General features: G+C 37.1%; 4 protein-coding genes across 5 annotated transcripts; 2 read left to right on the forward strand and 2 right to left on the reverse strand.

Annotated features, from left to right (window-relative positions):
- Positions 1 to 3,833: 3,833 nt before the first annotated feature.
- On the reverse strand, positions 3,834 to 5,969 carry LOC133301574 (peptidyl-prolyl cis-trans isomerase-like). Of its 2 annotated transcripts, XM_061501227.1 has the most exons (8): positions 5,933 to 5,969; positions 5,773 to 5,846; positions 5,418 to 5,687; positions 4,711 to 4,821; positions 4,475 to 4,612; positions 4,323 to 4,386; positions 4,128 to 4,215; positions 3,834 to 4,054 (listed from the first exon to the last, which is right to left on the reverse strand). In XM_061501227.1, the coding sequence occupies exons 3-8, from the start codon at positions 5,636 to 5,638 to the stop codon at positions 3,924 to 3,926; spliced, it is 753 nt and encodes a 250-aa protein (XP_061357211.1). In that variant the 5' UTR covers positions 5,639 to 5,687; positions 5,773 to 5,846; positions 5,933 to 5,969; the 3' UTR covers positions 3,834 to 3,923. The 2 variants fall into 2 exon arrangements, with proteins under 2 accessions (XP_061357211.1, XP_061357212.1); XM_061501228.1 differs by lacking the exons at positions 5,773 to 5,846; positions 5,933 to 5,969 and having other exon boundaries at positions 4,711 to 4,774; positions 5,418 to 5,569.
- Positions 5,970 to 6,933: 964 nt separating this feature from the next.
- On the forward strand, positions 6,934 to 7,589 carry LOC133301552 (protein MAIN-LIKE 2-like). Its single transcript, XM_061501197.1, has 3 exons — positions 6,934 to 7,011; positions 7,103 to 7,225; positions 7,296 to 7,589. Exons 1-3 carry the CDS (start codon positions 6,934 to 6,936, stop codon positions 7,587 to 7,589), a joined length of 495 nt encoding a protein of 164 aa, XP_061357181.1.
- A 1,760-nt stretch (positions 7,590 to 9,349) lies between these two features.
- On the reverse strand, positions 9,350 to 13,856 carry LOC133301571 (uncharacterized). The gene is made up of 8 exons (XM_061501224.1): positions 13,702 to 13,856; positions 13,044 to 13,359; positions 12,841 to 12,926; positions 12,503 to 12,649; positions 10,907 to 11,009; positions 10,591 to 10,703; positions 10,225 to 10,320; positions 9,350 to 9,809 (listed from the first exon to the last, which is right to left on the reverse strand). The coding sequence occupies exons 2-7, from the start codon at positions 13,270 to 13,272 to the stop codon at positions 10,228 to 10,230; spliced, it is 771 nt and encodes a 256-aa protein (XP_061357208.1). The 5' UTR covers positions 13,273 to 13,359; positions 13,702 to 13,856; the 3' UTR covers positions 9,350 to 9,809; positions 10,225 to 10,227.
- Positions 13,857 to 14,266: 410 nt separating this feature from the next.
- On the forward strand, positions 14,267 to 15,314 carry LOC133301573 (uncharacterized). The gene is made up of 3 exons (XM_061501226.1): positions 14,267 to 14,735; positions 14,814 to 14,924; positions 15,097 to 15,314. Exons 1-2 carry the CDS (start codon positions 14,381 to 14,383, stop codon positions 14,891 to 14,893), a joined length of 435 nt encoding a protein of 144 aa, XP_061357210.1. The 5' UTR covers positions 14,267 to 14,380; the 3' UTR covers positions 14,894 to 14,924; positions 15,097 to 15,314.
- Positions 15,315 to 16,088: the final 774 nt, after the last annotated feature.

Raw genomic sequence — 16,088 nt, forward strand, 5'->3', positions numbered from 1 at the left:
TTTTACCGGGTTGAGGCGGATGCGATACTTCCTGAGCTTTTGAAACGTTTGTTCAAAATCCTGAACATGATTCATCATATCAAATGACTTCACAATCATATCATCTATGTATACTTCTACATTTCTGCCCAGCTGATCTTCGAAGACCTTATTCATCATCCTCTGGTAAGTTGCCCCTGAGTTTTTAAGTCCAAATGGCATCACATTGTAGCAATAGTTGGCCTTTTCAGCAATAAAGGCCGTTTTTCTTGATCCGCCGGGTACATTTGGATCTGGTTGTATCCCGAATAGGCATCCATGAAAGACAACAGACGAAATCCAGCTGAGTTATCTACCAGCTGATCTATGTTAGGCATAGGATAAGCATCCTTTGGGCAAACTTTGTTTAAATCTGTGTAATCAGTACAGATTCTCCATTTCCCATTTGGTTTTTTCACCATCACCGCATTGGCTAGCCATGTCGTGTACTGTATCTCCCGAATGAACCCGACATCTAAGATTTCTTTAACGTGTTCTTGTAGAATTTGTTTCCTTTCAGGTCCCAATTTTCTTTTCTTCTGAGAAACTGGTGTGGACCCCGGATAAGCTGCCAATTTGTGACAACAAAATGCGGGGTCGATGCCAGGGATCTCTGACGACTTCCATGCAAATACATCTGTGTTGCTTTTAAGAAAGTCAGCCAAAATTTGCTTAATCTGGGGGTCTATGGTCTTACCAATGCGGGTAAATTGACCAGGCTCTTTCCCCAACGTGAGATCCTCAAGCTCTCCATCAGGTTCGGGTCTCGGCATTATTTCTTCTCTCATGTCGAGTTCAACCATGTTGACCGGCTTCTTAGATTGCTGAGGAGTTAGATTCCTACCGGTTTTATCCCCCGAGTGAATTCGGGGTGGGCTCGAACGTCCCCTTTCATTTTCTTTGATAGTATCAAAGTAGCAGCCCCTGGATTCCTTCTGATCTTCACAAATAGTGATTATTTCATTCTTATTGCTCACCATTTTTATCTTCTGGTGTTTTGTACAAACCAGCATGTCCCACTGATGTATGGTCGGTCTTCCCAGGATTATATTATATTCTGAAGGGAAGTCGGCCACTATGAACCTAACCCGTTCTGATCTGAACGCTTTTTTTGCTCCCAAGGTTAATCTGAGATCAATGTAGCCTTTAGGAGGCGTATGCTCTCTATTAAAGGCTACCAGCGTCGTTTTGCAAGGTTTGAGGTCCTCTTCATCCAGGTTCATCTTTTTAAAAGCATACCAGAGTATGATGTCGGCACAACTCCCTGCATCCACGAAAATTTTCCTAACCCAACAATTCACTAAGGTCCCCGCAATGACCAATCTGTCAACATGACCCGGCAACACGCCGCGCATGTCCTCTTTGGTAAAGTATAAAAGAGGAGGATCTGGCTTGGTTGGGACTTCTTTGAACTTAGGACGATCTCGAATAGAGAGTACCTCTTTCAGGTATTTTCTTCTAGCACTTACAGTATCTCCTCCTCCCCCCAAGGCTCCACTAATTACATTACAATCAAACTCCACTTCTGGGAATTCGTCATAGTTGGAATCATTTTTCTGATTCCTATCCTGTTTGTTCTTCTTTTCAGGAACGGGACTTTTGCTCTGATTCCTGTTTCCCAACTTCCTTTTGTTGTTTCTGGAACCTTGGGTTTTTATCACGTATTGACGTAATCTACCATCTATTACAAACTTCTCCACCACATCTCGGAGATCCCAGCACTGATCAGTTGTGTGACCTGGCCCATCATGAAAAGCGCAGTATTTGGACTTATCTAACCCTCCTCTGTCAAATATGGGACGAGGTCTCTCCACCTTTTGCATCTCCGTCGTGGCTACTTCTCTCCAGATTTGAGAACGCGACGCATTCAAAGGTGTATACTTGTCATACCTCCCAATGCGGTCCCTTATGTCCGGGATTCGTTGGCGTTGATCTTTCTTCTTGTTGTCAACTCGTTCCTCTCCCTTCGGGGGTGGGCTCATCCTTCTCGGGCTTGCTCTTTTGCCTTCATCAGATTGCGCATTTGCAATCTCCATTTATTCTAGTTCGAGATATTTCTTCGAACGAGTTCTAAATTCCTCCAACGTCCTTACTGGGTCCTTATAGACCGACTTGGCGAGTCTGGATGCACCATCCAGACCTGCCACAATGAGGTGGACGTGGACATTCTCTTGCAACCCTGGGACCTGTAATGCAGCGTCCTTGAACCGGTTAAGGTATTTTTGGAGGGTTTCTCCGGGTTGCTGTCGTATCTTTCCAAGAGCGAACTCAGACTTTGGATGCTTCTTGCTGATTGCAAAGTTCAATAGGAACTTCTGTCCGAATTCCTCAAAGGATCCGATGGAATTAGCAGGCAGGGTTGAGAACCACGCCTGTGTTGCCCCAGTTAGTGTTATAGCAAATACTCAGGATATGAAAGGTTCATCAATTCCCCGAATGTACATGTCTGTGTCAAAGGCATCTATGTGCACCTGCGGATCCTGGCTCCCATCATATTTCGGCAGGCGTGCCGAGTCAAAGTCCTCTGGGAAGACAACGTTTAATATTTCAGTAGTGAATGGGCTGTTATTATACTACCCCCTGTTGTACTTCCTCCTATACCCGCCAGGTTCTACTCGCCCTCGGATGTTTTGAGGATCCTGTTGAAACTGAGCTCTAACTCGGTCCTCCTGACCGTCAGCATGTGCCTGATGGTTTTGTGCATTTTGGCCATCAGCGACCTGGTTTCCCTGGTTCACCAGGTTATCAGGGTTTTTTGCATGAGGAACTTGGTTTGACAGAACCGAGTTCCTAGGTCCTTCTCGACCATTGGCAGGTTGGCCTTCGACATTGGTTATTCCTGGCACAGTCCGCCGCGTTAATCGCCGCTCCAGGTCTTGCATCCCTCAATTATTTTCCTCCCGAATAGCCCTGAAATCTTGTTGCCGTTGCAAGTTAGTACGGGTTTCCAGCGCTTCCATTCGCTCCATGATTGCGGCGAACGCGTTGTTGGCCAACCGAGTATCCGGATCAGCCGATTGAGCAATGCGCGTAGCCAGGTCGCCAGGATGCTGGGCAGGGTTGCTTCTTATTGGAGCTACGTTCACCGCAGCCCCCCCATCTAGACGCACCGGCGTCGAAGCGGTGTCTGAAACATCGTCTTCGACCTGGACGTGGTCGTAATCCACGTTGTTTCCGATCTGGTTGTGAGGCTGATTTATCTCCTCTATGACTGGATCCAACGATTGATTCTGATTTGGGGGTGGCTGCTAGCTACTGCTCATCGTCTGGATTGCCATCCCTTGTCAGATTCGGTGGGAACTTCAGATTCAAAGAAGAAGTTTCCCACAGACGGCGCCAATGTTCTGTCCTTGAGACAGAGATGTCTAGCCCAATTAGGCTAGTACGTTAATGTTGGATCTGGTGCCCTCTCCAAGGTATCTATGAAGGAGATACCCTTGAGTCAAGCAGATCACTGTGCACAGAATACTATAACAGCGTTAGCCAATGGGGTGTGTGTGTGCACAGTGACAACATAACAATAAGAGAGAGAGAGAATGTGTGTACCTTTAGGGTTTACCTTTGTATTTATAGAGGTTACCTGTAGGTAGTGTGGATGGGCCTTTGGTTCCTACGGTGAGGGTCCAGGCCTGATAGCTATGCTGTCGCATTAGGATTAGTATCCTTGATGGATATCTATCCTTTATTAGCATCAATCCATATCTTGGATTGCCCCTTGTTGGGCTTACTACTTAATGGGCCCATTATACGGGTCCATAACAGTCAACATTTTACTGTGAAGCATATCTAATTGTAACATAACACTAATTTTACTGTGAATCCAGAACAAAATTTTAAAGCATAGTAGTTTTTTGTAAATCCAAATCATAGCAAGTTGTTGCTGCAATTATGCAGACGATATGACTTCAAGCAAGTTTGCCTATCTTCAGAGGCATCGTCTGTGTTTTTTTCTTTACATTGCCTTGACTTTTCCTCTTTTCCTTCATTTCCTTAACTTTAACTTTCACATCCAAATCCTCAATAACTTTTCCTTTGCCTGCAAAAGGTAATAATACAGGTAAGGACAAAGTCCTATCCAGGTAACAGAAGGTTCTAGTTAATGGTGTTACCAAGGCGAAATTCGAGAGGAGCTTGGTCAGCATTTGACTCAAATATTACTCCATCTTCCTTCAACTTTTCAGTCAAATAAATGCTGACCTGCAACCAAAGACTACTTATTTAAATCAAATCGAATCTGCAATTCTTTTTGTTAAAACTTCTTACAGGTAGCCACTAAGATATTTTAAATCATCTAAAAGAACTACCTTTATTCCTGCTGCACCAATTTTTGCATCTTCCCTCTTGTTTCCATCCTCCTCCATTGTCTCCCTACTTTGCTCAACAGATAGACGCATATCAGAACATGACAATTTCATGGAGAACAACTGTAGAAATCTGCAGTTAAAGGAAAACTCACTCATTAATAGTGTGCTGTTTATTTTGTTCATTTATATGAACGTTCTTTGACTGTTCTTTCCTATTCTTCTTTGGATTTTCACCCAGTCCATGACCAACCTCAGAAGAAGGTAGTATTTTATCCTGGGTTTCAGTTTCCCTGCTTCATATCGAAGACAAAAAAAGATCAGCAACCAAACCAGAAAACTTTGCATGAAACACAACAAAGGAAGTATGTAAGGGCATTGACATTTTTACCTCTGCTTTCTTTCCCTAACATGGTCTTTGATAGTAGGTGCAGAACCAAGGAACAAAATCCTCTCTAAGGTGGCATATAGGTAGACAAGAAACAAATATGCATTTAAAATTCTGTACATTAAAAAATTTGAAAACTTTATTATTTGTATGAAACTTTAATTTTGATGATGACTAAAATTGCCATAAACATATCTAAAATCAGACAGATATTGTTAAGTTTAATATACTTACAAACAAAATAAAATTGATAATTATTTGTGTAGGAGTAAAGGATGTACATTTTAGGGTCAGTTTGGTATCCCCTTACAAATGAGATGAAATTTACAGTGGTAAGTCAAAAATGAAAAATATGAAAAATCCACCCCTAGACTTTTCACCCTCAATTTTGAGGGAATACCAAACTAACTCTTAAAATTAAAAAATAAAGTGATACATTAGTGTAATTAAGTAACCAAACCAAAATATGATACCCAAAAAGCCATATAGTATTTTTGCCATAATCAAGAACCCTAAATTCTTTAGTTTGAAATTTTTATGGCCTTCATATAAATATATAACTCGGTGTAATTTTCCAAATAAGTCTAACATTTTATCACAGGAATAACTATGGCAAATATTACACAGTAAGACCATTTTTCTTACAATATTCAACCATGTAAATGGGGTGCAATATTAGAATCAAGAACTCAAAAGACATAATTACTCACTTATCATCAGCATGCTGCTGGTATTGTTCATTTCCTTCCGGAAGAACCTGAGTCATCTTGTCCATTTTTGGCCCATCTGGTTTATAGTAACCACAAAGATGAATACTGCAAGGCCCAATTACGGAGAAAATAACTTGTTCAACTTCCTTGAATTTCAGTTTCAATGACTCAGTAGTTCCAGGATACAGAGAACACACACATAGGGCTCCTATTTCCAACATTACACTGCAGTGTGCTTTTTGCTGTTGCAGTGCCCAATCCCACAGTGGCCTACAATTATTTTTTTGCATAAGCTATTATCAGTAATAATATAATTGCAATAAAATCAAGAGAACAACACTGCAAACACTATTACCGTTGAAATACGAAGGCGTCCTTTCAAGTCATTGTGTTCAAGAGTAAAAGGCTTTCCTGGTTTTACTTCAACACCTGAAAATGAATCAATCAATGAATCAATAAATGAAACAATGAATAGTAGTTAGTTCAACACAGAAATGCATAAACAACTTTCTTACCCCAAAAATTCATGTCTCCTTCACCGATGCAAAACCCTAAACCCACAAATGAGGGCAAAAAAAATTAATTTATTACTTTTTTTAGTAAAAAATTATGAATAAGTAGTCGTTTTGCAAAATATTACGAATCTAGCACTCAAACACGCTCACATGGGACGTGTTCTCATGGAGAGAGACACGCCCATGTGGGGCGTGAGCTACTGAAGGGGACACGCCCAACGTAGGGCATGTGTGGCGGGAGAGAGACACGCCCCTGATGGGCGTGTTCTCCGTGGTCTATATATATGGGTTTTTCACTTTTTTTACCTCATTTCCACTCTCCCATCCTCTCTCTAGACCTCCTCCTCCTCCTCCTCTCTACATTTCTTTTGGAGGATTTTGCGCAGCGAAGTTTTGTCTCTCTCTCATGTAAGTCCCTATTTATTGTTTATTTTTTTATTAACAACAATTAATATATGATAGTTATTAGTGACTTAGATAATTGTTAAGGGGTTAGAAAAATATTTGTGACTTTATTTAATTGTTAGGGGGTTAGAAAAATATTAGTGACCTATGTAAAAGATTGTGATGTGACTTAGGTATTAGTTATGGACTTAAAAATTAATTAGTTACTTCTAAATTGGTATATGTTGGTTTTATGACTTATTTACACACTTAGAAATTAGTTTGTGACAATAAATATTTTTTTATGAATGACACTTGCAAACATATTGACCTTTCAATTAAACACATTATAATTAGGGTTTGTAAAAAAAGAATACCGTATGCAATATTAATTTAAATTGAATTTGAATTATTTAATGTATTGAAATATATTTTTAGAATAATGTAATGTTGAATGAATTAATTGTCAATGATGTTAATTTAATTGAAATTAATATAACAATTGAAGTTAGTTAAATGCTATTTAATTAAGTGCAATTAAATTGTATTTAGTGTAAATTAATATAATATGAATAGTAATTTGGGTACATCTTTTTCATTTGTAGTAGTATTCTACTATGGCCCATTCGTCTTCATCAGAGTCCTCGCGCTCTAGATCCGATGGTGATCTTGAGCCATCCGATCCTTGTACGCATGTACTTCCTGGCCCATATAGGTGGAGGTACTCCGTAAGAGGACACAACGCAGTCACGTTTCACAAGTTGTGTGGAACGAGGATAAGGTCAGGGGGTTAAAGACGAGGCGAGGGAAACTTCAGGGGGACCCCGTCATGATGATATAGCAGACGTTGTCGCTGAGTATTTGACACAGGCTGGGTTCATACACGTGGCACATATGAGTCATATTCAGGTATGTAATTTTTAAATTACTTAATTAAATTACGTATGTGGACTTTGTATAATTGTTGTTTTTCCTTCAGATAGATACCCCCTTGATCTCTGCTTTGGTTGAGCGTTGGAGACCGGAGACACATACGTTTCACATGACGCAGGGAGAGATGACCGTTACATTACAGGACGTGGCTGGTATACTTGGTTTGCCTACTGACGGGCAGGCAGTTATCGGATCTACAGCGTTGGATTGGATTGCTATGTGTCAGCAGGTTTTTGGGACTGCCCCTGTTGCGGGCACAGACATTCACGGAGGCGATCTACGTATTTCTTACTTTTCTTCACGGTTAATTCGTTTCAAATTCGTGTCATGTTTGTGTTAACAAAATCTGACATGAAAAAAATTCATATCATGTGTCAACCAGTAAACACCAAATTAACCGGCATTAATTTAATTTTTTTCAAATTATTTATGTTGTGTCATGTCAACTCATATTATAATTGAAATTTGGTGTTTACGGGTTGACACATGACATGAATTTTTTTATGGGATGTTATAATTGAAATTGAATTAGTCTGAAAAGGAAAAAAAATTAAAATATTTAAAGGATTTATATAGAAAAAAATAAAGAAAAATTAATTATCAAATAGTCAATAAATTTAACTTTTTTTTTTAATATACAGGACTCCAAAAAGGTTACAACAGACAAATAAAAATTCTTTATAGTATGAATTATTTTTAACTCAATAAATTTAATATCAATTTTTAAAATAGTAACAGTTATATTATTTATTATATTAATTATTATTTAGGATGATAATTAATATTCATGTGGAACGAGATAGATAGAGTGGAATGAGAGACAAATGACCGGTGGCAACATATTTCTGTTACATAATGTTAAATTGAGGATTTGAAATCAATGGTGAGTTATATCTTATCACTTCCACGTAAGAGATGTGATTGTTGAGATGTATATATTTAATAGTATCTAATTTTAATTGGGGTAGCAATTATAAGAATTATTGTAATTAGAATTAATTGATAGGAAATATCAATTATTTGATTTTGGGTTATTTTTTATTACCTAATTTGTGGCTTGATTGTAGACCAAAATTAATGTATATAATTACCTCTCTTAAAAATACAGATTCCATTATTTGACAGATAAGCAACAAGACTGAGAGAATGCCAACACATGGCATCCTGGCATAATGGATGGGTCATGGGACCAACTGAGTTCAATTGTATAAATATTAAAAAATAATTTAAAAGGATTTAAGCGATCCCTTTATTGTGGTTTTTTTCCTACTTACAACCTGTTTGGATTCTCTTATTTTTAAGCTAGAAGCTACTTATAAGCTAAAGCTAAAAAAAGAGCTTAAAAAAAGAAGCTAAAAGCTGTTTGGAAATTACATGAAAATTTTAGCTTAAAATTTACTTAAAAGCACATATTTCAAGAAAATTATCTCTCTCTATCTTTATCACTCTTCATTTAAAAAAAAGCACACAATTCAAGAAAAACTTCAGCTTTTTTCTTCATTATAGAAAAAAGAGCTTTTCATTATAAGAGCTTTTTCCAAAACCTGTTTGGCCTAGCTTATGCTTATAAGTAACTTCTAACTTAAAAAAGAGAGGATCCAAACAGTCACTTATTCAGTCATCTATTCCCAGGTTTCCTTGATTAGATTATTACAGTGCTGAATTTCCTTGACTAGATTATTTCCTTGTATATGTTAGTCACATTCTTTTGCCTAATTGTTTAGCTCTATGTATCCAAAAATGTTGCCCATTAAGGATCAATTAATCTTTTCAAATATTAACTTAGTTTCCTTTTTTAGCATTGCACTTAGACGTGGTCCATAAAAAATAACATTTAAAAAAAAAAAGATTGCACATTTTATTTACTTTCTAACGTTTCTCGCATTTATCCATTTAGATTCTAATGAAAATTCAGGCAGTAATATAGGAATATTTTTCGAATGTGAAATGTTTACCGTTGTTTTTTGTATCCGTCAATTTCAATAGAAGAAACGCCATAACTGATGACCCTATAGTTTGTCAAAGTGACAGTTTCCATTGTGCAATATATTCTAGACAGTATATAGTTGTTTACTTAACCAAACACATCCAAGACCAATATCAGGTTTAAAATATAAAATAGAAAAATCTATATTCGACTATATTACATTGTATAAAATAAAAACAAATTTCCAAATAAAGGTGATTGAAGGTTACATTAGGGACTTACAAGTTACAAATAGAAACATCTCCATGCAGCAGCTACCGGTTTATAAGATCTCCACTTTTTTTTTCTTTATACTCTACCAAACAACATTGATTCAAAAGAGCAATTTTCTAGTTGATTTAGCACAGTTCATTTATAAGTTTGCTGTAAAAGCAAAAATCAAAAATAAAGAATCAAAATAGAGTATACAGGGTATTGGGTATAAACCATGCCCTTGTGGCTGTGCGCTTTGAGTTGGTGCCAAACAGCCAAATTAACGGGACATCACCCTGAGGCCTGAACAGACTAACGAGATATACAGATGTAAGAGGAACAATGGAGACAAGCTGCAAATGCAACAAATTGAAGGTGACTCTGCAGAAGATGCAGCCTAGAGTTAGAAGAGTAATACAGGGTTCATATGAGTGATATGACGGTAATGATGTAATGAAAATAATTACAGAGAACAATTTAAGTAAAGAATCAAGAATATTGGAATACAGAATATAGGGCATTACAGATTATAGACAATCCGCAAGAATGAAGCCGATGTGTAAATGATTGAGAGAGATGCATTGCTAACGATGATTTTGACAGGTGAAATTAGCATTTTCGATTATGATATTAGAGAGAGAAACAAAAAGCATGCAACATTTACCTTCTATAATTTGCTAAAAATAGTTCCTTACAAGGATAATATAGGATGGATGAATCCAGGCAGTTTCAGACTTAACATCTAAAAAAGGAAGAGCAGAAACTTTTAATGTGAAAGAATGGGATGCAGATATACCAACTAGTAAAGGCCCAACATCCTTAGTTCTGTCACATGGCTGGGATCCAGTTCAGGCACATTCTTTACATGTTCTCGATCTTCCACCACATATTCCTGACATTGAAGAGGTAAAGAACAAAGTGAAGAGTTGAATACCTTTAAATTTTTAAAATAAAGTAAATTGATAAAGTCGTTATATGATACAGAATCAATTGTAATCCTTAAATTACACAAGAACCAATATTTAAATGATGCGTTCCCTGAAATTGCATATCTTATGACCAAAATATCTGTTTAATCACGATAATATTACTAGTTTCAACACACTGGTTTTCAGGAGATTGTAAGTCAAATTGATATGAATTCATAAATTAAATAGCAGACCTTTGTCAATTCTTGTTTGGCAAGAACATGGTAGTGGCGTTCATTGATTTTTTGGCCACAAATTATCGCTATGAAGAAGCCATAGAGCAATCCCACCAAAACAATGGCTAGAACTGCAAAATAAAGCAATATAATGAACTTGCCATTGCATATGATAAAGTCATTAGATTAAGATAGCATGCCTGTCGTACATATGCCATTAAGTTCACCAACTAATCGAGAAACTATAACATCCTAGCATGAAATAGTCCCAAGTGAATGAAAAAACCTGCAAACATTGCCCACAAAATTTTTTGTGGAAAAGCAATGGGTGTACCTGCCATTGTATAAAATCCATATGGATGTTCTTCGTAACCAAACATTTCTCTCAATTCATCTCCATAAAATTTGTACACAAGCACTCCCAAGAAAGCAACAACCTGTTAAAATTAGAAAAGGAGAATAACTTAACAGAAATTCTTTCAAGTACATACTTTTAGATAAATTTGCAATACATAGGGCCCGTTTGAATGGGCTTTTTTTAGCCAAAAGCTGCTTTCTTTGGGGAAAAAAAGCAGCTTCTACTACAAAGTCCGTTTGGATGTCTTCTTTAAAAAAAAAACAAAAGTCACAAAAAAGCCCAAAATCTGCTTTTTTTGGAAGTAAAAATTTTAACTTCTAAAAAAAGCAAAAATCAAAAGCCAATTTATTTTATTTTTTCAAAAACCTTTTCAAAATCTAAATATATTTAGCTTTTGTAAAGGCCATTTTGAAAATAAACAAGGCATAAAAAGTCATTTTTTTACAAGCCCATCCAAACAGGCCCATAGCATCCCATCAAACAATCTCTTTGGGTGGGCATGGATCTTCAAAGTGTATTGAATCAACCGCAACCACAAAACTTGAAATCTGAGTCTTATTCCATTACATCCTTTTACACTTTCACTCCATGCTGGTTTGGTTTGGATTAGGTCAGGTGGGATATTTAACATTAGGATCAACAAACTTATAAATTAAAATTGGAGAAGACTTTTACTTTTTTTTATGACACTTCACCCTGATATTTAACCAATCAGGGTTTAGTTTCTGTGAAGGCCATCATAAAGTAGAATAACTCATGATGTTACTGAGATTATAAGATAATTTAGTCACTCATGTATTGAAATGTTATGCCTTTGGAACCAAATCAACTGCAGGCTCTTTATAGGTTACAAGTTTTAACCTGTTACATAATGTGCCATTTACAGCCAAATCACGGAATAAGGATAATATCTAAGGTGGCTTTAACTTCAAATTAGGGAGTCGGAGCGGAGATAAGATACTTGAGTTCTGAGGGGGTTATCCTTCCCTCCCCTCTCCCTCATGGTTCCCAAAAATTAATAATAAATAAAATTTTGCATGCAATTTTTTCGAAGAAAAAAGAAATTCTTCAACATAGCCCCCTCATTTATGGTGTTCTTTCTCTTTGGCTTACCCCAACCAATATGGTCTAGGATCTATAGCTTTTAATGCTGGATTTATCAGTGCAAGTTTCTAGAAGAACTTAGACATGCTAAAAATATTCTATTACCCGGGGTTGTTTCTTTGCGTACAGCACTACCACAAATCAAGAAAACTAATTGAAGAGAGTTTCCATAAAAGAATTTGTTCCGTCAGAGAGGAAAAGTATCAACTGAGATTTCTTCCTAGAATCAGCACAACTTGCACAGCTCATCTTCACATATACAATGTTATAAAGACTACTAGGGGCTACGGCAGCCATCTCTATGGCCAAGACTCAAGAACACTAGACAGGAGAACGGTGAATATAAATAGGACAGAACGTGCTAATTATCAACCAGCAGAAAACTAAAAAGAAAAGAAAGGGCAAAAGTAATGTCATCAACATGAGTACCAATTTCACAATACATAAGTGCGATAATCAATCCCATACCAGTTGAACAATTATGAAAATGAACGCGTGATCCCTGGCAACAAGGAACTGAAATTTTAATCTCAACCACCACCGATCCGGCGGGACATTTGCACGTAATATGAAGACAGCTCTGCACTCTGTACAGTGAGAAAAAGCAAAGCCCTCCTAGTATGACAGAAGGAATGAAGAGTCAGTAAATAAGCATCACAGAAACATAAATATAACAACGGACACCTTCACAGGACCATAAAAGGAACATAGAAGAACATAATAGCAAATAGATAGTTGTACTTCATTTGAATCAGAAACTAATATTATTATGAACACCGAACACCGAGAAGGAAAAAGAAACTTGCCTTGGTAGACCTCCAATTATCTAGACATGATCTGTGGACAAATTTTTGTGTACCTCTGCAATGGCATGGGGCAATTAGATCTTCCCCTAAAAGAATTCATTTAAAAAAAGTTAGTAAGTTGCAGAGTTTGAAATACTCAATGAGATGCAAGTTAAATTGATTGAATTGAAAGGGTGAGTTTGATATATACTATAGATAGAGACCTCCAATATCAAGGCATATCCGGCATTGTGACTGATCTGTATTTACAAGATGACGAGTCTCATCAACATGAACATTCTGTAAATCATCATTGTTGGCAGCAGGAATAATTTCACAGGAGAATGAAGACTCTCCAGATGGTTGTTGGAAATTAAGATGCTGCTGACGACTCAAGATGGGTTCGCTTTCCGAGCATTGTTCCTTGTCATCATCATTTGACGCTAATTGCATTTCGGGAAATGTATAATCAGGATTAAACAATAAGATTCATTGGCAGAGCTATAATTAGTACAGACCATTTCAACACAAGTTAAAAACCTGCAAATTAGGAAGATTTTATCATGACCAAGAGGAGGAGGAGAAGAAGAATAGAGCAGTCGTGAAAACAAACGGAGAGGAAGTAGCAATTAAAATTTTGTAACAACTTAATTAAGTGTTTTTTTTCTAGCAATTAGGGAACGTCCATGTGGCTAAAGAGAGAAGAGGTAGAATATTATATCGTCATAGAAGCAAGATCCAACATGTTTTGGTTGATCTGTAGCTGTTTTGTTTTGTTTTGTTGATCTGATCATCATATTTTTAATTAATTATGAAAACAAAACAAAACAAAAGAAAAGAAAACAATCTCGAGCTAGATGATTGCAGAAAGACTTGGCTTACCTTAATAATAATAATAAGAAGAAGAAGGTAAGGAAAGAAAGAGAAAGACCTGCAACTGCAAGCCAACCCCAATTTTCATCTCATTGATTAGGTCATGTTCAGTTCATCAGTCAATCAATTGAAATTCAAGTTTGAACTTGAATGCCAACCAGCATTCCAATGCAATCCCTTCTTTCCTTGCTTCCTTCGTCCTCCTCCTCCTCCTGTTATTGGTTTGGACATCGGAAGCAAAGCCCATCCAAATATCCAATCCAATAAGGCCCAAAATGGCCCTGGGGTTGGGATCCTCACTCACTTGTTCTTTGTTCTGTTTTATTATATTTAGACTAAATATTTTTTTTTTGTGCTCGGTGAATTTTATTATGTCCGCTTTAATCGTTAGCAAATAAAAAAGTTATTTGTGATTCTGAAAAAACTCAAAATGTGATTCTAAAAAATTCAAAATGAATTAATTAGTTGAAATCGTGATCCTCACACGTTCAAAAAAAAATGAACTTAAATAAATTCATTTTAAATTTGTCAGAGAACTAATCCTATCCGTTCTTGTACACTGCACAAAACAAAATTCCTCCTCTTTTATCCACTCTCTCTCTCTTCGTGTGTCTGTGTTGTATATAAATATACAAAAGGAAAGGGATATAGTAGGTAGAAGATAGAGTTGAATAGAGAGATAGGATAGATGGGAAGGTCGAGAGCAATAGGACAAATCGTAACCCTAGATGTGAGATCCATGAGGTGTCGCCTACTGAATCACAGAAGTCAATCATCTTCATCTTCATCTTCATCGGATCCGCTGATACGGAAGCTGGAAGATGCGATTCACCGCATCATCGTTCGGCGATCGGCTCCTGATTGGCTACCGTTCCTGCCCGGTGCGTCGTACTGGGTCCCTCCTCCACCTTCCCAACCTTCCACTGCTCTCACCCAATTGCTTCACAACTTGGCCAATCCCAATCCCAATCCCATAACAACTCCTCCTCCTCCTCCTCCATCTCATCAATCAGTCTGGCCTTCTTCCTCATATTTCATTCAAGGTTTTTTTTTATCTCCATCTCATCAATCAATACCATAATTTTACTTTTCTGCATCCTTTTATTTATCTTTGTTTTCAGGTGCTGTTTCTCAACCTCACCCACTCGAGCTCGATCCTAATTCCCACTCACAAGATGAGGATGACAACGTTGAAGAATAGTTTCCACTTTCCCAACTCCTATCTGCCTAGGGTACTCTAATATTTCATTTCACCTATGACTTGTAATTTTTACATCTCTTTCAACTTTAACTTTGTTTTTAAATTCTACATTACTCAGAGGTAGAGTCTAGTAAGCCAAGTTTTTATTATTATTATTAAGCAACATTAGATGTTACTCATGGATCGCCTGTTGACTTTTGCAGGCTCATCCAGATCTGTAAATTATATATGCGTTGCATATTTCTTTCTTCAGGAGGAGGATCTGTACAGATACATGCAACTTCATTCCCATGTATAACTGTTTCTTGGTGTTAGTTAAACTTGCCAATGTGATGTACTCGTAGAGGAGATGCTTTTTCATTCTAATGCAATGTATATTATTATTATTATTATTAATATTAATAATATCCTCCTTATTCTTTCGGATTATATTGTCTGGTTTATCTTCTTTTTGGATCCTATTCTGTTTTGTTTTGTTTTGTTTTGTTTTGTTGTATGGGCAACCATTCTATTTCATATTTTGAATGAGAATTGCCCTGTCTGTTACGTTTAGAACCGGACATTGAGGCCAATTGTCCTTCTTTCTGCCTCTGACCATAAAGTATTTCGACTTTGCTGTAACTTTTCAAGTAGAGGAGGAGGATAAGAATGGGTATTCCAGCCGTAGCATAGCTAAATAGAGAAACCAATTGAAGTCAGTTTTGGTACGAATATTCTATTCTATCATAGAAGAAAATCGTTAAATGTGATTTCTACCTAGAATCGGTATCAAATGGTACATTATCTCCGCATATATGATGCAGAACTGCATGAACCCTATTAATTATATAGTCTCCAAGCCATGGCAATGGTCAAGACTCAAATGCTTAATGGAAATGATTGTGGTTGTTCATTTTAACCACCAGAAAACAAAAATATTTATGAAAATGAAACGAACGGATAAAAGTAAAATCATCAGCAACGGCCAAATCTTGCGAGACATGGACATAATCACCTCTCCTTTTGTGCTGGATTTGAGCCCGAGTACTTCGCGGTTGAAGGGCAAGTTCCGAACTAACAAGCTACTCTCGCACTCGTCAAAACAGCGAGACTTAGATATAATCAATTCGATACCAATTGAACAATTATGAATAACGGATGTTTGATTCATGGTGAAAGGAACTAGGATTTTAATCTCAACCACCAACGGTGAGAC

This window comes from Gastrolobium bilobum, unplaced genomic scaffold (genome assembly GCF_033153095.1).
Source record: "Gastrolobium bilobum isolate Gb01-03AN ecotype WA unplaced genomic scaffold, APGP_CSIRO_Gbil_v1 utg34075, whole genome shotgun sequence".
Classification (NCBI taxonomy): domain Eukaryota; kingdom Viridiplantae; phylum Streptophyta; class Magnoliopsida; order Fabales; family Fabaceae; genus Gastrolobium; species Gastrolobium bilobum.

Excerpts from the sequence above, each read along its gene's own strand:
- LOC133301574 (XM_061501227.1), bottom strand. The coding sequence starts at position 5,638 with ATGTTGGAAATAGGAGCCCTATGTGTGTGTTCTCTGTATCCTGGAACT. Across the intron at positions 4,216-4,322 it reads TTGGTGCAGCAGGAATAAAG|GTCAGCATTTATTTGACTGA; the intron begins GTAGTTCTTTTA and ends CTTTGGTTGCAG. Across the intron at positions 4,055-4,127 it reads TCCTCTCGAATTTCGCCTTG|GCAAAGGAAAAGTTATTGAG; the intron begins GTAACACCATTA and ends TACCTTTTGCAG.
- LOC133301552 (XM_061501197.1), top strand. The coding sequence starts at position 6,934 with ATGGCCCATTCGTCTTCATCAGAGTCCTCGCGCTCTAGATCCGATGGT. Across the intron at positions 7,012-7,102 it reads CATCCGATCCTTGTACGCAT|GGGGTTAAAGACGAGGCGAG; the intron begins GTACTTCCTGGC and ends GGATAAGGTCAG. Across the intron at positions 7,226-7,295 it reads CACATATGAGTCATATTCAG|ATAGATACCCCCTTGATCTC; the intron begins GTATGTAATTTT and ends TTTTTCCTTCAG.
- LOC133301571 (XM_061501224.1), bottom strand. The coding sequence starts at position 13,272 with ATGCAATTAGCGTCAAATGATGATGACAAGGAACAATGCTCGGAAAGC. Across the intron at positions 12,650-12,840 it reads ATAATTGGAGGTCTACCAAG|GAGGGCTTTGCTTTTTCTCA; the intron begins GCAAGTTTCTTT and ends CTGTCATACTAG. Across the intron at positions 10,704-10,906 it reads TGGATTTTATACAATGGCAG|TTCTAGCCATTGTTTTGGTG; the intron begins GTACACCCATTG and ends TTTATTTTGCAG.
- LOC133301573 (XM_061501226.1), top strand. The coding sequence starts at position 14,381 with ATGGGAAGGTCGAGAGCAATAGGACAAATCGTAACCCTAGATGTGAGA. Across the intron at positions 14,736-14,813 it reads TTCCTCATATTTCATTCAAG|GTGCTGTTTCTCAACCTCAC; the intron begins GTTTTTTTTTAT and ends CTTTGTTTTCAG.